Genomic DNA, 21633 nt, shown 5'->3' with positions numbered 1-21633 from the left:
CACACATAGGACACTGATTGTCAGGCTAGGATGCCTGGGCTCTACCTTGTGGACAGTGAGGAGCCACTGAAGGCAGATGTTGGGTCAGACTTGTGATTCTAAATGGAGGATGTTGGGGACACAAAAGACTGGAGGGAATCAGTAGGCTGTAGCAAAAAAAAACCCAAATAGGACAGCAAGAAAGGAGAGGAGGGGATGGGTGCCAATAATATTTAGGAGACAAAAATTGATGGGGCCAGGATCGAACGCATTGAATGTGGGAAGCGTGGGAAAGTGTCAGGGATGATGCTCAGGATTCCAGCTGGGATAATGGGGTCCAGAGCGGACAACCTTTGGGTAGTGGGTGGGACAAGAAATGTTGATTTCACTGCAGATGAAACTGTGCAGATGGGTTTCACTGCCCAGTCTCAGAGAAGTGGAATACACCCGTGAGGGGTTTAGTACCATGTGTATCAGTGGGTGTTCAGCCCTTGGGGATACAGTACAGCCTTCCCTGACCCTGTGGGGAGGCCACTAGCTCAGAATCTTCATGTGCTAGTGTCAGAATTTCCTTCCCTTATAACAGGACTTATTTACCTCTCAGGCCCTGACTTTCTAATCTGTAAAGTGCAGAGGTTGAGAAATAACAGGAACAAAAAGACCTGGCTCATAAGGTTTTGAATCTTCCCAGACTGGCTCCCCACTATTATATTATAGTCTCCTGCTGGCTCTCCCTCCTGGAGTACTATCTTTATTTTTATTTTTTAAAATTGATTTTAGAGATAGATAGACAGACAGACAGACAGATAGATAGATGATAGAGTCATGGATTTGTTGTTCCACTTATTTATGCATTCATTGGTTGAATCTTATATGTGCCCTGACCGGGGATTGAACCCGCAACCTTGGTATATAGGAATAATGCTCCAACCAACATAGTTACCCAGCCAGGGCCCCTGGGGTGCTGTCTTTTGTTTTTGTTTGTTTGTTTTGCTTTTGTTAATCTTCACCTATTTTTCCCATTGATTTTTAGAGAGAGGGGGATGGGGAGAGAGAAACATCAATGTGAGAGAGACACACCAATTGGTTGCCTTCAACATGCGCCTCAAATGGAGCTGGGGATCAAACCTGCAACCCAGGTACCTGCCCTTGACTGGGAATCAAACCTCGATCTCCTGGATCATAGGTCGATGCTCAACTGCTGAGCCACACTGGCCAGAAAAAGCAATCTCTCACAAATTGTAAATCAAATCATTTCACTCTCCTGCTTAATTATTTTAGGACTTGCATCTCAATTAAAATTAAACCCTATCTCCTTACCCTGGCCTGAAAAGCACAACATGACTGGCCCCTGACGCTGACATCATAACCACATCAGCTTCTCTGTTTCCTGAGCATGCCCAGCCTGTTTCCCCCTTGAGGCCTTTGTCCTGACTCTGCCCTCTGCCTCCTGGTCTTGGCTGGCCTCTTTTCATCATTCAGATCTTAGCTTCTGGGTTATGTCCCCAGAGGCCTTTCCTGATCACCCCATCTCTCAGCCTATTTAACGCTACATATGTCTTAATAGTAGTTGATCTTAGTTTATTAATTGTCCATTTTCCCACTAGGAGGTAAGTTTCTCCACTAGGAGGTAAGACCCATGAAAGCAATGACTTTTTCTACTTGTTTCACCAGCATCTGAAGCAGGGCCAGAACAGGTACTCAGAAAAATTTTATCGTGCAAGGCAATGTCATTCCCTCTTTGAGCCTCAGTTTTCCCCCCTCTAAAACAGGATAATAATAGCACCTACCTCCTGGCTTTAAGATTAAATGAGATAGCCCGGCCAGTGTGGCTCCAGTGGTTGAACATCAACCCATGAACCAGGAGGTCACAGTTCGATTCCAGGTCAGGGCATATGCCCGGGTTCTGGGCTTGATCCCCAGTAGGGGGTGTGCAGATGGCAGCCGATCGATATTTTGTTTTCACATCGATGTTTTTCTCTGTCTCTCCCCCTCTCCCTTCCTCTCTCTGAAATCAATAAAAACATTTTTTAAAAAGAGATTAAATGAGATATACATGTAAGGCCCAGGTACAGTGCCTGGCACTTGGTCACTGGTAGCTAATAATACTGTTATCAATACATAATGGAATCCCCTGGCAGGAATGTGAGGGCAGGACTGGCGGGACTCCTACATGCTCCCCAGATGACCTGAGCTCCAAGCAGCTGGGCTAATCAGCTCTGGTCCATTACTTGTCTGTCCCTGCCAAAGTCCTCACCATCTGACAGCAGAGAGGGCAAATTCAGGGATGAAAAGTAGAGGCAAGCGTGTTTCAATTCAACTGTAAGTTTATTAGAAAGGCCATGGACAGATGAACCCTGAGTTACCAGCTGAGGAAGAAATGAAAAAAAGCCCCTGCCCCCCTGGCCCACCCCACAGGCCTCCTGTGTACTCTGTCCTGTGGCAGATTCCACTAGAATTCAGTCAAAAAGTGCATTCTGGATCCTCCTCTGGGAGCAACCCAACCTAACTGCAGGGGACCCACTGGAAGGGCTGATGTGGATGCTGGTGCCTGGAACTGGGAGCCACAGGGCCTTGGTCTTCTCTAGCAGGAAGTGGTTCCAGACCCCCCAGCAGAACAGTATGGAAAATGAGCTGACCAAGGATAGAGCAAGTTCTGATAAATAGCCAAGGGCTCTGGAAGTTGATGCTGGACTGCCTCGGAGGTGGGTACAGATGGCTACAGAAGGCCAATTGTGGGGTCTCCAGGGCAGGACCGCAAAATTGCTCTAAGGAGTCTCAACCGCAGTGAGCCCTAGTGTGACTCAGTGTTCCTCCTGGGGCTGCACTGGCTATTTCCGCTCTGAGAAAGGCAAATGGATCTTATAAAAATCCATGGTGGTTGATGTCATTTTTCCTTAAAAAAAGATAAAGAGTTTGTACAGTGAATCGATTTCAACCAGCAGAGCCTGAGCCGAGAAGAGTCTGTCCTTGGGAAGGAGAAGGCACTTCTCACACCCTCGCTGGGGTGATCTGGGCCGGCTGCTTCCTGGGCCCCTCAGGGCTCTGCTTCCTCTGGCCCTGTGACTCAGGCCGCTCTCTCCGGGAAGTATGCCGCCTCCACTGAGCTCGCACCGCCCTGCAGCCTGGATGCCCTGGCCCCTCACAGGGTGGTGGACGGCAGCTTCCTCACCCGCCGCTGTGCAAGGATAGATGACTCGATGGGCTTCAGCTGAGGGGTGGGCTTGGAGCTGTTGAGTGCAGAGTATGTAGCTGCCATGGCTCCCTGGGAGAGAAAGTAATAGGTCAGTTCACGATAATGGGACATACAGGTGGGAGGGGGGACAGGTGTTCCAGGGCCAGGCCAGCTCCTACCAGTGTTCCACAGCCCACCCAGCCCCGTTAATCCAACCTTGGTGGTCCTTCATGGTATTTAGTCCTGCCTCCTACATCAAAATGAAGGCTTCAGAGGTAAGGAGCTGTGTCCCCTAGAAGCCTGGAGGCTTGTGAGTGTACTGTTGACACCTCTGCATGTTAGACCTGGGCTTCAGGAGAGACAGACATGACATCTCCTGGCTCTGCCACCCCAAGTCCTTGCTATGGAAACCTGGCCCGGGCCCCCAGATGCCTAGCAGCCTGGGATGGCTATACCTTCACTAGTTGTAGGTCCTGGTGGGATAGCTGGCTCTGAGGAAGCTTGTCTTTCTGAGTAATCCATGGGTGCTGCAGGACCTGCTTAGCTGTGAGGCGCTGGTGGGGGTCCACGTGCAGCATCTTGGATACCAGGTCCTGGGGACACAGCAGACAAGAGGGTTGGTGGGAGGGGCCAGCGGGGGAGCAGACAGCTATGTCCCACTGATGGGGAATGGGCAAGGCAACCATTTCCCATCACCTCCTACCTAAACCTAGCAGTAATTCTCCCTGCGATCTATTCCCCATACTGTTCCAGGGCGTCTCTGAGCACAGGCCCTTCTTTGCGATTTCTTCCTAAAACATCTTTTCCTTTCTCTTTCACCTCCTAGAAGCCATGCAGGAAGGTGGGAAGAACCTAAGGTTGGGGTTAGGCAGACTCAGGTTTAAAACTTGACTCTTCTGCTCATCAACTGAGTATCCTAGGCAATTTACTTCAACTCTTTGGGCCTCAGTTTCCCCTCTGAGAAACAGAAATAACAATAATACCTGCCTTGTAAGGCTGTGAGGTGGTACTGTTCATTAAGGGCTCAACCCAGTGTCCAGCACAGAGGCTCCCATAACTGGAAACTTGCTCATATTGGAAGTACAAATGTTTCCTGCTCTGAGAAGGCCTCTCTGCTTGGCATGGTCAGTAGCTCTGCTCCATGCCTCCATGACCCATACCCCTGGCCAGGAAGACCCACTTCTTTCTGCTGCATGGCATCTCTATTCCTTATATGCAAGCCTGTATCTCCCCCCACAGTAAGTTCCCATAAGGCATAATCACAGCTCTCTGTCCCCTGCGGGCCCAGAACACAGGAAGGGCCAGTGAATGATTACCCAGTTGCCCAAACAAGGTTTGTGGGTGGGGGTGGGGGCAGGCTGCCTGGGAATCTTCCACTTAAGAGAAACGAGGCTTTAGGTCACCTGTTCATGACCTGCTGAAAAGCCCTGGAATGGTACCCTGCCTCCCCACCCCAAATGAGTTGGGTCCAGGCCTCACAGACTCACCTTGGCTGTCTCTGAAACTGTGTTCCAATTTCCTCCACTGAGGGTGAACTTCCCACTGCCTATCCGGGTCAGGATTTCCTCTGGTGTGTCATTGGGTCCATTGGCAAATGGAGTGTATCTGGAGAAAAGTCCATTCAATCTGGGTATAGCCTCTGGACTCCATCCTGGGGCCAGGGGTGGGCCGCTGTGTCTCCCCCTTCAGACTGGGTGTTCCCAAGGGGGCATCTTCCTCCTCAAGGTGAAGCGTCCAGAAGATAGGGCCATGTCCCTCTCTTCAGACCCTCCTAAGGCAGGGCTGAGTTTCTGCCATCAGACAAGTACCACCCCAGTCTGTACACTAGGGCTGGCAGAGGGGCAGGGATATTGGGAGGGGGCCCAGGCCAATGGGGCACTCACCCCGCCAGCATGGTATACAGCAGAATGCCCAGGCTCCAGATGTCACAGCCTTCATCGTAGCCCTGGCGCTTCAGCACCTGGCAGGAAGGAAGGCAGGGGAGTGTGGTCAGTCTGAGGGGCAGGGGCGAGTGTTCCCATATGCTTGCCTGTTACTCCCCAAAGGGTAGGACATGGGTTCTAGCCATGGGCTGGATCCTCCCTTGGTACCCAGGCCAAGGCCACACAGACTGCACGTCCTCACTCGCAGCTGAGGAGGCTGGGCCACTCACCTCAGGTGCCACGAAGTTGGCAGTGTAGCAAGGTGTCATGAGGAGCCCATTCTCAGCCCGCAGCTGCTTGGCGAAGCCAAAGTCACAGATGCGCAGGCACTCGGGGTTCCCAGACTCGTCCACATACAGGATATTGCTGGGTTTGAGGTCCCTATGTACAACCTAGGGGCAGAGGGCTGGTCAGTTTTCAGTGTGGGCAGACTGCTATGGCTCAGATCAACTGCCAAGGATGGGAGAGTTAGGAAGATGGGCCCAGAGAGAGGGACAGAAGGAAGCACAATCTGAAAGGAGGGGAAGGGGCCGGAATGAGGCCTTTAATGCTGCTGGTACTGCCCATTTGAAATCTCTACGTCAGTGATTACAGGGCAGCTCTAACTTCACCTATCCACACTCAATCCTCATTTCTCCTCTCAGATCTGCTCATCACATAATCTTACCTAATGGCAACTCCACCCTTCCAATTGCTTCAGTCAAAATCTTAAGAGACATTCTTGTTTTCTCACGTTCCTCAACCAATCTATCAGCAAGCTTCATGGGTGCTACCATTAAAATACATCCAGAGCCCCCCCAGTTCTCAGCCCCTCTACTGGCGGCACTCTGATTCCAGCCACTATCATCCAACCCCTGGGTACAGCAACCACCTCGTAACTGGCCTCACCTCCTACAGTCTGTTCTAAGCACAACAGCCAGAGGAATTCTGTTCAGTGTAAGTCAAATCATGTCATCCCAGCCAGAAACCTTTTAAGCCTTCCCACCTTAAAAGGAAAAGGCCTTACAAAGGCCTATGTGGCCCCACCTGATCTCTCCTCTGCTCCCTCACCCACATCTCTTGCACTCTCTGGGTTTCTAGCCACACCAGCTTCTTTGCTCATCCTTCCACATGCCAAACATACTCCTGCCTCTTGCCTTTGCTTTGCTGTTCCCTCTTTCTGGAACACTCTTTCCTCAGGCATCATTCTCTGGCTCATTCTCTGTTTCTTTTAGGTCTCAGCTCACATGTCACCTTATCAGTGAGGCCTGGACTATTCCATATAAAATAGCAATCACTGAGAAGTGCTCCTTGGTTTCCTTCCCCTGCTTTACTTTCACCCATAGCACTGACCACCATTTGACATAATATTTACTTAGTTGTTTTCTGAACCCACTTACTGGAATGTAAGCTCCATGAGTGTTTTGCTCACTGCTATATCCCAGCCTTTAAAAAAGTTCTAGCACATAGTAGGTATTCAGTAAATATCTGTTGAATGAATGGATGAGTAATACTACTGAGGCCTTAAGCTACTGACTTTCCTCTGACCCCTAATTGCTCATCTGTAACCTGAGGGGGCTGAACCACTCCAATTTTCATACTCCCCAATCCCTCTGTACAGTTCTATTTACAGTCGCTCCTCTAACTCTTACCCAATTATTGACAACTCAGATCTCTGATCCTAGCCTGGAACTTTCCTGAATAGAGGCTCTCATAGCTGCTTACCAGGTGGCAACCACTGAATATTCCACAGACCCTCACACCCAACACAACCCAGACTAAATTCATTCTCACCCTCCTGCTCCTCCTCCTATGAGCTAATGGTACTTCCCTGAGCATTGTCAAACATCTTTGATGGCTCTCTACTACCTACAAGATAAAGCCCAAAGTCCCCATCCTGGTGTGGGAGGCTCAGCTATCCATTCTAGGCTCACCGTCCACTGCATCCCTCAAGCACCCTGAGCTCAGGCAGTGGGGCTCCTTTGGTCATAAACAGCCCTATCTGTCTTTGGAATGTCTGCTCACCTCAAGCACCTAGCACAGGGCCTAGCACGGAGCAAGTGCTAAGTGAACTGTTCAGTGAATGAACAAATCACACCTCTGAAACACCTAAGACCTTGTAGGTTAGATTCACCGAGTCTCATAGATTAGTTGGCTTTATGAGATGATCCTTTCATAGTCCCAAGTGAGCCCTGAAACCTCTAGCAGGTGCCATGAGGCGGGCAGGTTAGAGGGTAGACATGACCCAGGATAGTCCACCTCCATAGAGGAAAGGGTGTCAAGTAGACAAGGAAAGGGCTACAGTGGCAGGGTGGTCCCAGCAACACTGTGAATTGTATCCATGCCACAAGGAAGCTCCCTGCTTGGCAGTCCCTGCCCAGCGCCTGGGGCTCTCTCCTTCCTAATACAATCATATGGCCAAAAGGACAAGCCCAGGCCCTCGGAATATAGACTCTTCTCTTTTCCATGCAGAGGGTCCAGCCAAGCTTCTCAGATGTCAGGGAATCTCAGCTTGGTTGAAGACTTCAACTATGCTGGACAAGTAATCTTCCTGGTTTACAAAGTACTTTCTCAGCCATGCTCTCCTTGGGGCCCATTTTACCTTGGTAAGTGTGTAGGGCAGGGACTGTAGGCTCTGCTTTACGGAGAAGGAAACCAAGGCAATGAGAGGACAATCAACTTGCTCATCTAAGTAAGAAGCAGAGAGAAGATTTGATCCCAGTTCTGACCCTAATTCCAGTCTTTCTAGTTTAGTGTAGCACAGATGACACTTTTGAGAAACAGGGATATGAAAGTTCTCAATCTTTATTGCACCCTAACACAACATAGAGAAACAACAAACTCCTATAGGGAACTGTGGCTCACCATGGCCAGTTGCCCCTTAAGTAATTCTGATGCCTTTCCCCCAGGTTATATGTGTGGAAAGGGTGGAGTATATTCTCACATCTCACTACACTGAAAAGCACAATAGGCTGGGCAAGCAATGAGCGAAGCCATGCTGAGTGGGAGCTATGCCAACCAGTCTAAAGGGGCATCGGCTACTTACTCCGGCTGACAGTCACCATGATGAAACTCAGGCCCAGGTTCCAAAAGCAGCCAAATTACCAAGCCAAAGAAACCCCAAACAAAAAAACATCCCACATCTTGTAGGCCAAATTAAATGTGTGTAGACCAAATGTAGCCACTGAATCAATAGGCAGAGTTATGATTTCAGTCAAGAATCAGGCAGTCCAGGGTGTGAGTTCTGGCTTTACTAAATGTAGCTGTATGATCTCGGGCATGTCACTTAACTTCTCTAGCCTTTTGTTTTCTCACCTGTAAAACGGGGCTGGTAATAGTGCTTAGCCCCCAGGGCTGCAGGAAGGAACACATGAGTTGTTTACCAGGAATATTTAGCACAGGACTTGGGAAATGGCAGCTGCTGTCATAGTAACCCCAGCACTCCCTAGGCCTGAACCCCATCATCATGATGGATCACAGCTGCATCTGATCACACACAGTTAGGAGCATAGACTCTGGAGCCAGATTAGCTATGTGACTTTTACTTAAGCTCCCAGAGCCTCAGTACCCTCACTTATAAAATGGACCTAATGATACCTGCTTCATAGGTTCATTGGAAGAATTAAATGAGTTTGTACGTAAGTGCTTAGAACTCTGTCTGGCCTGTGGAAAGTGCTATGTAGTGCCAGCTGTCATTAACAGCAATAGCATCTCTGTCATCATCAGCATCATTGAAGGATGTGTATTTAGATGCCCATGACCAGCCAGAAATAAAAAGTGACATTCTTTTATGTAAATCACCTGTTAAACAGAGAAGCCAAAGTGTGACTTCCTATTGAGTTCTCAAACAGGCTGTCTGTGGCACGCTGGGGTCCTTACAGAAACAATATGAGGGAAGCTAGAGATTTAACAGGGATCCATGTATTAAACAAAGAGCTCTTGCAAAAGAGGATGAAAAGGCAGACAATCCCATTTTTAAAGATGAATAAAAGACATGAACAGGCATTTCATAAAAGAGGCTGTCCAAAAGGCAATAAACATGCAAAGAGGTCCTCAACTTCATTAGTCATCAGGGAAATGCAAATTAAAACCACTATGAGATACCACCCCACATCTACCAGAATGGTTATGATTAAAAAGATGAAAAATACCAAATATCGGCAAGTACCAGAACTCTCATGTTTCTGGTGGAAGTGTAAATTGGTAAAACTTTAGAAAACTGGCAACATCTACTGAAGATGAACATACACATATACTACGACCCAGAATCTCCAATGCTAGGTATACACCCAGCGTTAAAACGAACATTTGGTCACCAAAAGACAAGTAATAGAATATCACAGCACCATTATCTATCATAGTCAAAAACTGGTAGGTAACAACCCTATGTCCACTAACAGCAGAATGGACAATTAAATCGTGGTCTGTTCATCCAGTAGAAACTACACAGAATCGAGAATGAGTAAACTGCAGCCTCACAACAATGTGGATGAACCTCAGAGAGACTGTTGAGTGGCAGAAGCCAGATAGATATGAAAGAGCATGTCTGTCTAAAATTCAAAGACGGGCAAAACTAATCTAAGCTGTTAGAAGTTAGCTTAGAATGCTTATCCTTGGGGAGGGGGCAGGAACTGGAAGGGGCACGAGGGGGCTTGGGGGAACTGGAAATACTTTGTGCCTTGATCTGGGTGCTGATAAGATGGGTGTATTCACTTTTTGAAAATTTATTGACTTATACATGATGATTTATGCTTACATGATACTTCAATATAGGAACCCTAGCTGGTTTGGCTCAGTGGTTGGAGCGTCAGCCCTCGGACTGAGGAGTCCCAGGTTTGATTCCAGCCAAGGCAAGTACCTCGGTTGCAGGCTTGATTCCCGATGAGCGCATGCCAGAGGCAACCAATTGGTGGGTCTCTCTCACATCGATGTTTCTCTCTCTCTCTCTCTCTCTTCCCCTCCTCCCCCCGCCCCTTCCTTCCACTCTCTCTGAAAAGCAGTGGGAAAAATATCCATGGGTGAGGATTTAAAAAAAAGAGGGAGAACTATAGGAGATCCCAGTGGACTCTGCTCTGTTACCCTCTCCCCATCCTTTGGTTCGTATGGGATTCCCAGCTTCTAGACCACAGATACTGCCAATGTGTAATCAGCCAAGAGAATCTCCCTCCATTTTTGGACTCAACAAGAGCTTCCCATTTCCTCATCATCTGTCTCAGGTTTTCGAAAAGGGCTAGAAGCTTTGGAGAGACACAGATTCCTGGCTTTGGGAAAGAGACAATTTTCTCCCATAACGCCCCCACCAAGTAGTGGTCTATACTTGGAGCTAGTGGAGGGGCTCACTACTTTGGAAATAGCTCTCACTCTAGAAAGTCTGTCCTTGTTCTGACCCACTGGAAACTCAATGCTTCAGCCCTTTTAAATCTTCTTAGGAGTAGCTTTAACTAGTACTCACCTGAGAACAAAATAGGAAAAGGAAACACATTTACTGTCTGACCTGACATATTTAAATATTAGTCTGTTGAAACTGGCCATTTCAAAACCAAAACCACTTCAAACATGACCATAACAGTACACATGGAAACCAAACTGAAGCTCTGGTTATGTGGTAAAGTTCTTTTTTACAAAACTTAGGCAGAATCAGACACTGCTGTTTTTGCAAACCCTAATAATTGATTCAGACAGAGACGCTGAAAGGATGGAACTGTTCTGTGAGAGGTTGTTGAGGATTTTTATCATCAGTCCCACCCACTGCTGTTCACTCATCCCTAGACTGTTACCACCTGACATGATTAATGACTAATGGGGGCAACGTGACACAGTGCTGTCACAGGATGTGATGCCATATGAAGTATACTACACCTCCCATAAGGTGTTTTTTAGGTTCTCGCTCCCAAAAAGAAGCTGAAGCTGAATCTAAGTAAGATATTAGAGCATTTGAATTTTATAGAAAATTCAGGCAACAGAGAGACAATTAAAATGATGCCATGGGGAAGCAAACAGACACATTCCACATAAGAACTGATCTCTTCACAAGAGAGTGGTATACGAAAGGGAGGTTTTTACTGTGGAGGTTACATGGATGTTCACATTTAACAAAACTTATCAAATTGCACATTTAAGATCTACTGTGTGCAGGCCCTGGCCTGGTAGCTCAGTTGGTTAGAGTGCCATCTCGATAAGCCAAAGTTGCAGGTTCAATCCCCAGTCAGGGCATAAACAAGAATCAACAAATGAATGCATAAATAAGTGGAACAACAGCTCGATGTTTCTCCCCTCCCCCCCGATTCCTCTCTCTAAAATCAATAAATTTTAAAAAATTAAAGATCTACTATATACAAATTTTATTGCAATTTAAAAAAAGACACTTAAGGGATATAATAAATGAATAAAAAGTGTGGACCTTGCAGAGACTAATTCCAATAAACCAACTGCAAAAATGCATTTTTGAAAAGACAATCAATAGGGGAAATGTGTCTATGGATGGGGTACTATGCGAAAACAAGTAACCATCAATTTTGTTAGCTGTTATGAAAGAAAATGTTTGCCTTTTTTTAGAGTTATAGATATATAACAAAGATGATGTGAGGTCTAAGATATACTTTATTTTTTTTAAATCCTCACCTGAGGATATCTTTTCCCCATTGATTTGGGGGAGAGAGAGAGAGAGAGAGAGAAACATCAATCGGTTATCTCCCTTATCCACCCCGACTGGGGATCGAATCCATGACCCTTCAGTGCATGGAACAACGCTCTATCCACTGAGCCACACCAGCCAGGACTGAGATATGCTTTAAAATACTTTAATTATAGGTATTTATGGGTCAAGTGTCATAAAGTTTGCAATTTCCTTTCAAATGCACCCATTAAAAAAAAAGTATTCATATAGAAAGCTAGAGACAGAGGGAGAAATAAAGCAAATGTAGCAGACTGTTAAGACGTGGTGAGTCTAGAAGGGAAATGGTTTTCATTATACTATTCTTTCAATTTTTCAATAGGCTTGAGCTTTTTCCTCAATAAAAAACTGGGAAAAATACATCAGCAACAACAAAAAAGAAAGGAAGAATGAAAGAAAGAAAAGGGAGGGGAGGAAAAGAGGAGGAAAGAAAGGAATGGAAGGCAAGAAAAATCTCAATAATTCTTGAATCCAAGTGATGGGTATCTGAGGTTCATTATCTATTCTTCTAGTTTTGTATAACTTTGAAAATTTTCATAATCAGAATTTAAAAAAAGGGATAGCAACAATCTTGTCCTATTTCCCCCTAATGTTTACGTGGCATCTCCCACTGGCCTGCACTGGACCCAGTGCTTTCCCAGTGCAGCACCTCACTTCATTCCACCTCCACCCTATGTTGTTATCGGAAGTTGTTAATGGAAATTTGCAGATGAGTGGTGAGAGAGGATCAGAGAGGTATGACTTTCCCAACCTCACACACAGGACTTCAACACAGTCGGATTCCAGAGCCTGCATTCTTAACCCAACAATGTCTGACTGGAAGCCCCTAAAACATCATCTCCTCCAGAAACTCATGCTAATTCTGTTTTGGCTTCAATACACTATAAGGAACTTTTCTATCTCCAGGCCTTGTGCAATGATAAAGGCCAAGTTCTACTGTTTGGACATCCACCTCTTCTGTAGCTCCTGCTGTTTCCAGCAGCATTTCCTCCTACATCCACTTCCTCTGTCCTAGCAGCCAAACCCACAGCCAGATTCACCTCCCTGAAGCCTTGAGCGCCCCACAGTAACCGTGCTGCTTCCTAACTCAAAAACCCACTCCCTGTCTGTAGCTCCCCACCCAAATTCCTCAGCCAGACATCCTGGCTCCATTCTTCCCTGGCTGTGTCACCTTAGGTAAGTAACCTCACATCTCTGAGCCTCATTCTTCTTACCTGTCAAATGGGCCAATAAGAGCACCATAGGGTTTTGTGAAAATCAATTGAGATAATGTAATGAAAGAATGTAGCAGGTGCCTGGCACATAGTAGGCACTGAATAAATGTTCCTTTTCACAATTTGGCCTTGTCTCTCCCTCCCTCCCTTCTTTCCTTCCATTTATCCCCTCACCCCTCCCAACCCTAGTCTCCCCCCTGTCTGGCTGCTGAAGATTGCTACTGCCTCGGCCAGTCCATAGCTCATGCACTCTGCTGATGGTATGGCCCGCCATTCAGTGCCTCCTACCCCAGACTTACCCCCTGGGAGTGCAGATACTCCACGGTTTTGCTGATTGTGTGCAGGACGAAGCTGGCCTCCCGCTCCGAGAAGAATTTCTGCCGTAGGATCTTGTCCAGCAGCTCCCCACCCCGCATCAGCTCTGTCACCAGGTACACGTGTTTGCCGTCATCATACACCTGCCAAAACCTTGCCATCAGGCCCCTTCCCTCAATGCCAGGCCTGGACCCTTGGTCACCAGTTCACCAGAAAAGAATGACATGAGCCGGGGGCATGTGTTCTGCTCTGTGCTTTAGTGGCCCTAGCAGGCAGGGCCTTTATATGGTTGGGCCTCTGTCCTCCTTGGACAGGAGGATGCTGGCACTTGTCCTCTGATGGGCAGGAAAGCTCTCGAAGAATGCCCAAGTCTGAAGTGGAGGGCTCCTGGCGTGCAGCCAGACCAGAAGCATCAAGGGTCCTCCCTCTCCCACGAGCAGAGGAGGATCAGAAGTCAAAAAAATGGCAGACCCGAGATAAATCCTAGAGTCAAGGGCCTCAGTCCTCACCCGTTTCAAGGACCCCCACTCACATCTTTTAGAGTGATGATATTGGGGTGCTGCCCATACCGCAGAAGAATCTCAATTTCTTCCGAGGGATCCCGCTTGCTCTTGTCAATGACCTGAGGGAAAAGGGTGCATGTGACAGTGTCAGGGAGACAGTCTCCGGAGTCCCTCTCAGCCACCGAGCCCACACTGCAGGGCCCAGAATCCAGCTGCACACCTTTCACCCACCCAGAGCCGCAGGCCCCAACCCTCCTCGCGAAGGGCAAAGACTATACTGGCCTCCCCCCAGCCCAGCAGCCACAGCAGATACAAGATTGGAGGCCCACCTTGACAGCATACTCCATGTTGGTGGCCTTGTGGACACAGCGCTTGCACACGGAGTAGGAGCCCACACCAATTGTCTCCTTCACCACGTAGCCGTCACTAAAAACCAGGTTCTTCCCATGCAGTTGCTGCAGGAGACCAAGAGGTGGGGCTGACCTTCTGCTTTAGAACGCAGGGGAAGTTCCCCAGCACCCAAGGCCTTGGCTCAGTGGAGACTGCACCACACAGGAGCCAGGAGGCCTTGGGTAGAATGTTGGCCATGTGACCTTGGGCAAGAATTTGACCTATATGATGGGCACACTCACTGGCTCCCATCCTGCAGTCAGAGGGCAGTTTAGTGGGCAGGCTTGAGAGGCGCACAGGAGCCCTGAGCTGGGTCCCAGCTCTGCTACTTACTGTGGCCTTGGGTGAGCTGTATTCCCTTTCTGGGGTGTCACAGCCCACCTCATAAGGTGTCTCAAGATGGCAAGACATTAATAATAGCAAATGCTTCTATAATGCCTAGCGTGTGGCAGGCACTATTCTAAGCACTATCAGGTGACCACATGTCCCATGGACAACCCTGATTTGTGCCTGTTGTTCTCATATCCAGTCTGGTTTACCATTTGTCCTGGACAAAGATGTCTCAGTTGGATAATAAATTACATAGTCATGTTAACTTTATACATATTAATTTATATAATCCTCACAACCCTATGAAAAGTTTTTATCATCACCTTCATTTACAGATGAGGAAACTGAGGCACCAGGAGGGTACGTTCTCAAAGTCCCTCACTGTGGAAGTTCTGAACCCAGGCAATGAGCTCCAGAGTCTACATTTTTGCCTCTCAATTCTAAATTTTCCATGGAGCTGGGAAAGTGTGCAAATGTGGGACAAGTGTGAGGAGACACGAGCCCCTACGACCCATCCCTGTTGGGGACTCCACAGCTACCTCCCAGCACCACCACCCTGGGCACCCCCTTGCACTTATCTAGGTTCTACTATGTCCCTGGGTATGCCAGGGAATTTATATCCACATTGTCATCCTTGGTTTACAAATGGGGAAACTGAGGCCCAGGGAGGTTTGGAGGCCCCAATGGCTACATAGTGGTAATCAAGGTTTGAACCCAGTTCTGTCTGATTCCAGAGCCTGTGTTCTCATTCTGCCTGTGGCTTCTAGGTAGAAAAGGACAACTGGGCAGCAACCTCCTGGCCTCCTCACCTGTACCACTGAGTGCAGTGGCGCCTGGGTGGCCCGCGTCTTGCCGTCATCCTCCATCAGGCCGGTAGCCACGAAGCTGAAGCCACGGAACAGCTGATGGGCGCCAGCACTGGGGGGAATGCCCGGGGAGTCTACAGGGGCAGGAAGGGAATGTGAGCCTGAGGAGATGCCCTTGACCTGAGGCAGCCCAGCAAAGGGTGACTATGAGGCTTCCAGGCTGCCTCAGCAGCTGGCCACGATGGGAGCTTGGGCAGGACTCCTCATCCCAGCCCTTAGCTAGCCCATCTGTTTATGTGTGTTTAGACCAGACCAGCCCTGATACGAAAGGATAGAAGACCCCTACATCTGATGTGCAGCTCAGGCCAAGACACTTCATCCCTTCCTGGATGCCTCCCTCCCTCAGGTCCATCTTCTATGCAGCAGCCAGAAAGACGGTTCCAGCCACAAATCTATCCCTGTACCCTTCAAATGTTCCCCTCTGCCTGCAGGAAAAAGTCCAACTCCTCAGCCTGACAACTGAGATCCTTGTGATCTTAGTCTTTCCTCCCTCACTCCACAGCTCAGCAGTTTGGACTTTTCAGATCCTTAAAGGAGACTCTGAGCCCCTGCATATGCTGTTCCCTCTCACTAGATAATTCACTCCTTGTCTATCCTTCAAGGCTCAGCTCTCCATTCTCTGAGCAGCCTTGCTGGAGGTTGCTCCTCCCGCCCCTCGTCCCTATTAAGCTGTACTTATCACACTGCTGGGTAGCTGTTTTCATGTCTCTCCCCCCACTGTAGCCTGGACCATATAAAGGCAAGGCCTGAGTCTGTCTTGTTCACCATCAATCCTCCCATGGCTGGCACATAGTAGGGACCAGGGACATATTTGTCAGATAAATGAAGATGGGACAAAATACTCGGAGAAGCGCTAAGCTCCCTATCATCAGAGATGTACAAGTCACAGTGAGAAAAGCATCCCTTCTGCTAAAACCTGCTCCTCCAGGCTAACACTCCTCCTCAATAACTGGCCAAAATGTTAGGATTTACCAATCTCCCTCCCAGAAGCCCCTTTCTTGGCTTCTTACAAGGAAAGAAGGGACTGAGTGGACCTATGGCTAAGCACATGTTCCAGATGAATACACTGAGGCCTGGAATCAGAGTAGCCAAAGCAGATTCCCACACTTGACCCTGACCTGTGGGCGCTGACACCTCTGCTCTGCTAGACTATCTCCACCTTGTTTTTGCTGGGTCAGATTCTTTATCCCTGACGTGAGTGTGAGTCTAATGTGTGTAGTCTTCCCACACATTGGGGAGTTGGTAGATGCCCAGGGCAGGGGTCCTGACTTTTCTATTGTGGCCTTAACCGCCCACTCACCCCCACCCCCTCACCCAGACACAAAGAACCCATAGAGCCCTGGAGTGGGAGAGTTAGGCAGAACAAGATGGGGACAAAGTCAGAGGCCCATCCGTGCCTGCCCATACACCTGGGCCTGCCAGAGTCCTGGCCACCCCTGCCTACCAAGGTGCCCCCAACTCCCTGCTTCCCTGCTGTACCAGTCCAAGACAAATTAGACAAGGGACGCACCCTTTGGTGTACGGGATGTGAACTCAGTGTCAAAGTACAAGGTGTCATCGGGTTGTGCCACGGCCGGCTTGAAGGGTGGCTTGATTTCACGACGGTACAGCTTCTACAAAGTGGGGTGGGCATTCTCGTTACCAAAGCACCCCCACAGCCTGCTGAAAGCCCCATGCAGGAGGAGGTGATAGGCCTGGGCCACAGGTTACACAGACAAGGGCATAACTGCTTGCCCTTAGATGGTTAGCCCTTGCCTCCCAGGCCATGCTGTCACCCTCTGCTCCACACTTAAGGCTTTCCTCAGTAGAAACCCCTCCCACCACAGTTGAAGCCCTGATGGGGGTATAGACACACTCACATTCCAGTCGATGGTGGAGTAGAAGACATGTCGCTTGATTTCCTCTGCCCCATCAGGGCCGGAGCCTGAAAGAGTCCAGATGAGGGGTCTGCGGATGGTTCAACCTCCAGACACCACTGAGCAGCCTTACTGGTCTGGGGCCAGCAGCTGGAACAGTCCACTGGGAGCATGGGGGAGGATGGGCTCACCCTGCCCCAAATCCACCCAGCCATCACCCCAAGGACTATTGCCCACTCAGCACTTTCCACTTCTGGGGCCCCTTATGATCAAGCTCCAATGTACTGATAAAAGAAAGAAGGCCCAGAGAGGTTAAGCAACTTGTCCAAGACCACACAGGACAGAGGCTGGACTTGTTCCAAGATCTGCAGACAGTCTCTACCTCCCTCCTGTACCAGGCCTCATCTCTGTTGTTCTTATCCCATTGCCCTTGTCAGTCATCAAACTGGCTCTCATTCCATTCAACTCCAAGGACCTGGTTCATGGTTCAAGTGAAGCCAGGAGCCAAGACATACTGAGCAACTAGCACACACTAGACACATTCACGTGACTTCATTTAATCAACAGAGCTTGAGATCATCCTCTCCCATGAAGATGAGGACTTGGGGCACTGGAAGGTAAAGTCAACTGCCTTGGGTCACTTAGCTCATAAATGGCACTCATGCATTCAACAAATATTTATGGAGGCCCAGCCATATGGCTCAGCGGTGGAGCACTGAACTAGGATCCAGGAGATCCAGGTTTGATTCCTGGTCAGGGCACACGCCTGGGTTGTGGGCTCCATCCCCAGTTGGAGGTGTGCAGGAGGCAGCCAATCAATGATGACTCATCATTGATGTTTCAACTCTCTCTCTCCCTCTCCCTTTCTCTCTCTGAAACCAATAAAGATATATTAAAACAAAAACAAACAAACAAAAGAACAAATATTTATGGAGGGACCACTGCATACCAGGCAGTGGGGACCTGACATGGAGCTGGGATTGGGACCTGAGCCGTCTGATGCCTGAGCTCGTGTTCTTCCTCTTGTGCCAGCAGCCTTGGCGGAGGAGCTGTGTAGGGGCCTCTGTCCTTGTCCCCAGGGAGAGTGGGGATGACTCAGTTCCTGCCTTCCCCCTACACACAGGTCACCCCGCTGCCCCAAATACCACACATGGAGCCAAAAAGCAGGGTGGCCGGCGGCATTGTCTGCCCACACAAAGGACAACGGTCCCTTTCAGCCCCAGATGTGGCGCCGTGGCCTAGGCCGCAGCTGTACCCCGCTCCCCTCCCGAGCTGGGGTTGCTTACCGAGCCGGTTGGCAGGATTCCGCTTGAACAGGGCCCGCAGGAGGCTCTGGGCTTCCGTGCTCAGAAACTGGGGCATGCCTAGCTTCGCCCTGAAACAGCCCCCGGGTCTCATCAGGGCTGAGCCCCACCCCAGAGGCCCATCTCCCCTCCCACTTCTGTCCAGATCTAGTTTCCAGCTCATGCCAGACAAGCCATCCACTAACTCACCTCCCAAAGACTTCTGGGATTCCCCTCCCACAAGCCCTGGTGGATGAACAAGGGGCCCTGGAAAGCATAATGCTTCACCCAGAGGAGTGTCTCATTAATGGGGGAATCTGAGGCAGGTATAGGGTATTCTGGCCCCCAAAATGGGGCCAGGCACGAGGGGACCCTGAGGTGTCAGGAAGGAGCTGGTACTTACTTCAGAATCAGTGTCATGGTCTCCTTCCGGTCCTTCCCCTGGAAGGGCAGGGAGCCTGTCAGCATCTCAAACTGCAGAAGAAAAGGGTCTATTCAGGCTCTGGTCCCCATCTCCCATGCCCCTCACTTCCTCCCACCTAGGCTACTCAGCTCCATTCCCAGGATTCTGGCCTGTTGGAGGTTCACCTGGATCAAGAATTGTGTCTGTCCCTTTCCCCTCTGTCAGTCAGAACACCAGGAGCAGTATTAGGGGCCAAAGGTGGGGAGAGGCCCAGTCCTAGGCTGGGGGCACTCCAGGTGGAGACAAACCTGGAATCCTTCCAAGGAAGGAAACTGCAGCTGGATAAAGGGTAAGGCAGATTGGCTATGAAAGGACAAAAGAGCCTTAGAGACCCTCAATCTCCTGATTGTACAGATGAGGAAACTGAGGCCTGAGGCCTGGGTTGTATACTTTACCACTGCCTGGGAACTCACCATCAACACCCCATAGGACCACCAATCTGCACTGTGGGTGTGGCCCTGGCGGTTGACGACCTCAGGGGCCATGTACTCCACTGTCCCACAGAAGGAATAGGCCTTCTTCTCATGGTCAATGGCTTCCTTGCTCAGGCCGAAGTCTGTGGCAAGGACAAAAGGACACATCTTCAGGACACTCCAGCATTCTGTGCCACCACCCCCTGAACACTCAACTTCCCTGCCCAGAGGCCTTAGGGCATCACCCCCAGGATATTCAAGAATAAGCTAAGGGCCCTAGCCAGTATGGTTCAGTTGGTTGAGTGTCGTCCTGTGCGCCAAAAGGTCACAGGTTCAATTCCTGGTAAGGGCAGATGCCCGCGTTGTGGGTTTGATCCCTGGTCAAGGTGTGTACAGGAGGCAACTAATTAATGCTTCTCTCTCTCTCCCCCTCCCTTCCTCTATCTCTAAAATAAATAAAAAATATATTTTAAAAAGAAAAAAAAAAAAAAGCTGAGCCCCAGAGAGCCTAGGTGACTTGCACAATGTTACATGTGGGGAGCTGGGGTTCAAACCCAGGCCATTCCAAGCCCGGAGCCTGGGCTTTTGACCACTTCTCAGTGCATGGCACAACCTCTCAGGAAGAACAGATCCCTTAGCACTCAGCCCAGGCCCATTAAGAGCCCATCCTGCCCTCCCCTGGGACCTGATGGGGCAGGTGCCCTCTACTCACCAGTGAGTTTGATGTGGCCCTCCTCATCGAGAAGGATGCTGTAATGGAGAGAGAGGAGTCAGGGCCCCTCAGCTGTGGCTCCTTGATGGGTTCTGATGACACCACAGGGGCTGTGGGGGTTGGCCCAGCCCAGAGAAGGTGATCCACCCAGATGCATCTGATGAATGGGTGGGTGGAGTGGGGGGTGGCAGTGCTGTGCAGGTGTATTGTCTACCTTCTTTGCTAATCCTTGAAACACTGTGTGAGGTAGGTACTATTATGGCCCCATTTTAACAATGGGGAAACTAAGGCCTAAGGAGGTTAAGTAATTCCCCATGGTCATAGAGCTAGTAGGTGGTAGAGACAAGATTTGAATTTGGGTCTGCCTAACCCTAAAGCCAGATCTCATTCTACCTTAGCACCTGCCCCTGGCTCCCAATACCATATGAGGATATTTAGATATTAAGGAAAATTCTAGAGAGGCTGTATTGAGGAATGACTTTTAATGGTAGCATCTCAGATGTCATACTGGATGAGCATAAAAGTAGGCAATGCACCTTCAGGGAGGTGCCTGGCCCTTGGTAATGTCAACACTAGTGATTAGGCAGCCCTCCAAGGTAAGCTTGCAGCCCAAGGGAGGGACTTTCTTTGGGAGAGTCATACCCACCCCCATTGGGGGGGCCCTGTCCTAGTAGAGGCCCCAGGGCCTGCCTCTGCACTCCCTGGGGAGGCTGGAGCTTCACTCACTTCTCAGGCTTGAGGTCTCTGTAAATGATGCCCAGGCTGTGCAGGTGGTCCAGGCCCAGGGCGAGCTCAGCCAGGTAAAACTTCACGTCCTCCTCCGTGAACATAACCTGCAACAGGCGGGGCGGGGTTTCAGCTGGGATCGCCTCTTCTTCAGGAGCTGGGCACTGGGCAGTCAGCAGCTTTCTGGTCCTGAGGGTCTACCCTGGGAAGGACCCTTAGGAACCCCAGTACCACCCACCATGCTGTTTATAAAGGGATTTGGGGTGTGAAACAACTAATATACATATCACTCATTGCGGCATTGCTTGGAAATAGTAAAAGGTTGGAAACAGCCCAAGGGTCGAGTAGAAGACAGGAATAACTGCCTCTCCCTGCATGATCGCGTACTGTGCAGCCATAGAATACAAAAAGAAGTTTCTCCATGTTCTGATACAGATCGATCTCTCAGATACACTGTCTTGTAAAAGCAAGGTACAGAACAGTATCACAGAATAGTTCATTTTTTTAAAAAAAAATACCCGAGGATATGTTTATTGATTTTAGAGAGAAAAAGGGAGGAGAGAGAGAAACATCGATGTAAAAGAGAAACATCAATTGGTTGCCTCTTAAACGCACCCCAACCGGAGACCAAACCAGCAACCTAGGCATGTGCCCTGACCGGTAACCGAACTTGCTACCTTTTAGTGTACTGGACAATGCTCCAACCAACTGAGCCACACTGGCCAGGGCAAGAATAGTACTTTTTATGTAAAAATGTGGGGGTTGGGATTTAGAACATATACCAGAATGGTGTGTATTTCCGGAGACATGGGAAGCTTAAACAAAAAAACAATA

General features: G+C 49.2%; 1 protein-coding gene across 4 annotated transcripts in view; it reads right to left on the bottom strand.

The window, feature by feature from the left end:
• Positions 1–2291: 2291 nt before the first annotated feature.
• RPS6KA1 (ribosomal protein S6 kinase A1) overlaps positions 2292–21633 on the bottom strand; it is a 38306-nt gene continuing 18964 nt past the window's right edge. For all 4 annotated transcript variants that reach the window (XM_081144754.1, XM_081144752.1, XM_081144753.1 and 1 more), the window contains 16 exons: positions 20800–20906; positions 20074–20111; positions 19362–19504; positions 18889–18959; positions 18489–18577; positions 17206–17270; positions 16857–16959; positions 15290–15420; positions 14090–14215; positions 13790–13879; positions 13242–13400; positions 5307–5468; positions 5038–5114; positions 4642–4759; positions 3610–3747; positions 2292–3244 (listed from right to left, as the gene is read on the bottom strand). In XM_081144754.1, the coding sequence (XP_081000880.1) occupies positions 3122–3244; positions 3610–3747; positions 4642–4759; positions 5038–5114; positions 5307–5468; positions 13242–13400; positions 13790–13879; positions 14090–14215; positions 15290–15420; positions 16857–16959; positions 17206–17270; positions 18489–18577; positions 18889–18959; positions 19362–19504; positions 20074–20111; positions 20800–20906 (1740 nt within the window). In that variant the 3' untranslated portion in view covers positions 2292–3121. The remainder of the gene's footprint in view (positions 3245–3609; positions 3748–4641; positions 4760–5037; positions 5115–5306; positions 5469–13241; positions 13401–13789; positions 13880–14089; positions 14216–15289; positions 15421–16856; positions 16960–17205; positions 17271–18488; positions 18578–18888; positions 18960–19361; positions 19505–20073; positions 20112–20799; positions 20907–21633) is intronic.

This window comes from Miniopterus schreibersii, assembly GCF_964146895.1.
Source record: "Miniopterus schreibersii genome assembly, chromosome: 8".
Classification (NCBI taxonomy): domain Eukaryota; kingdom Metazoa; phylum Chordata; class Mammalia; order Chiroptera; family Miniopteridae; genus Miniopterus; species Miniopterus schreibersii.
This window is presented reverse-complemented; position numbering and strand designations above follow the sequence as displayed.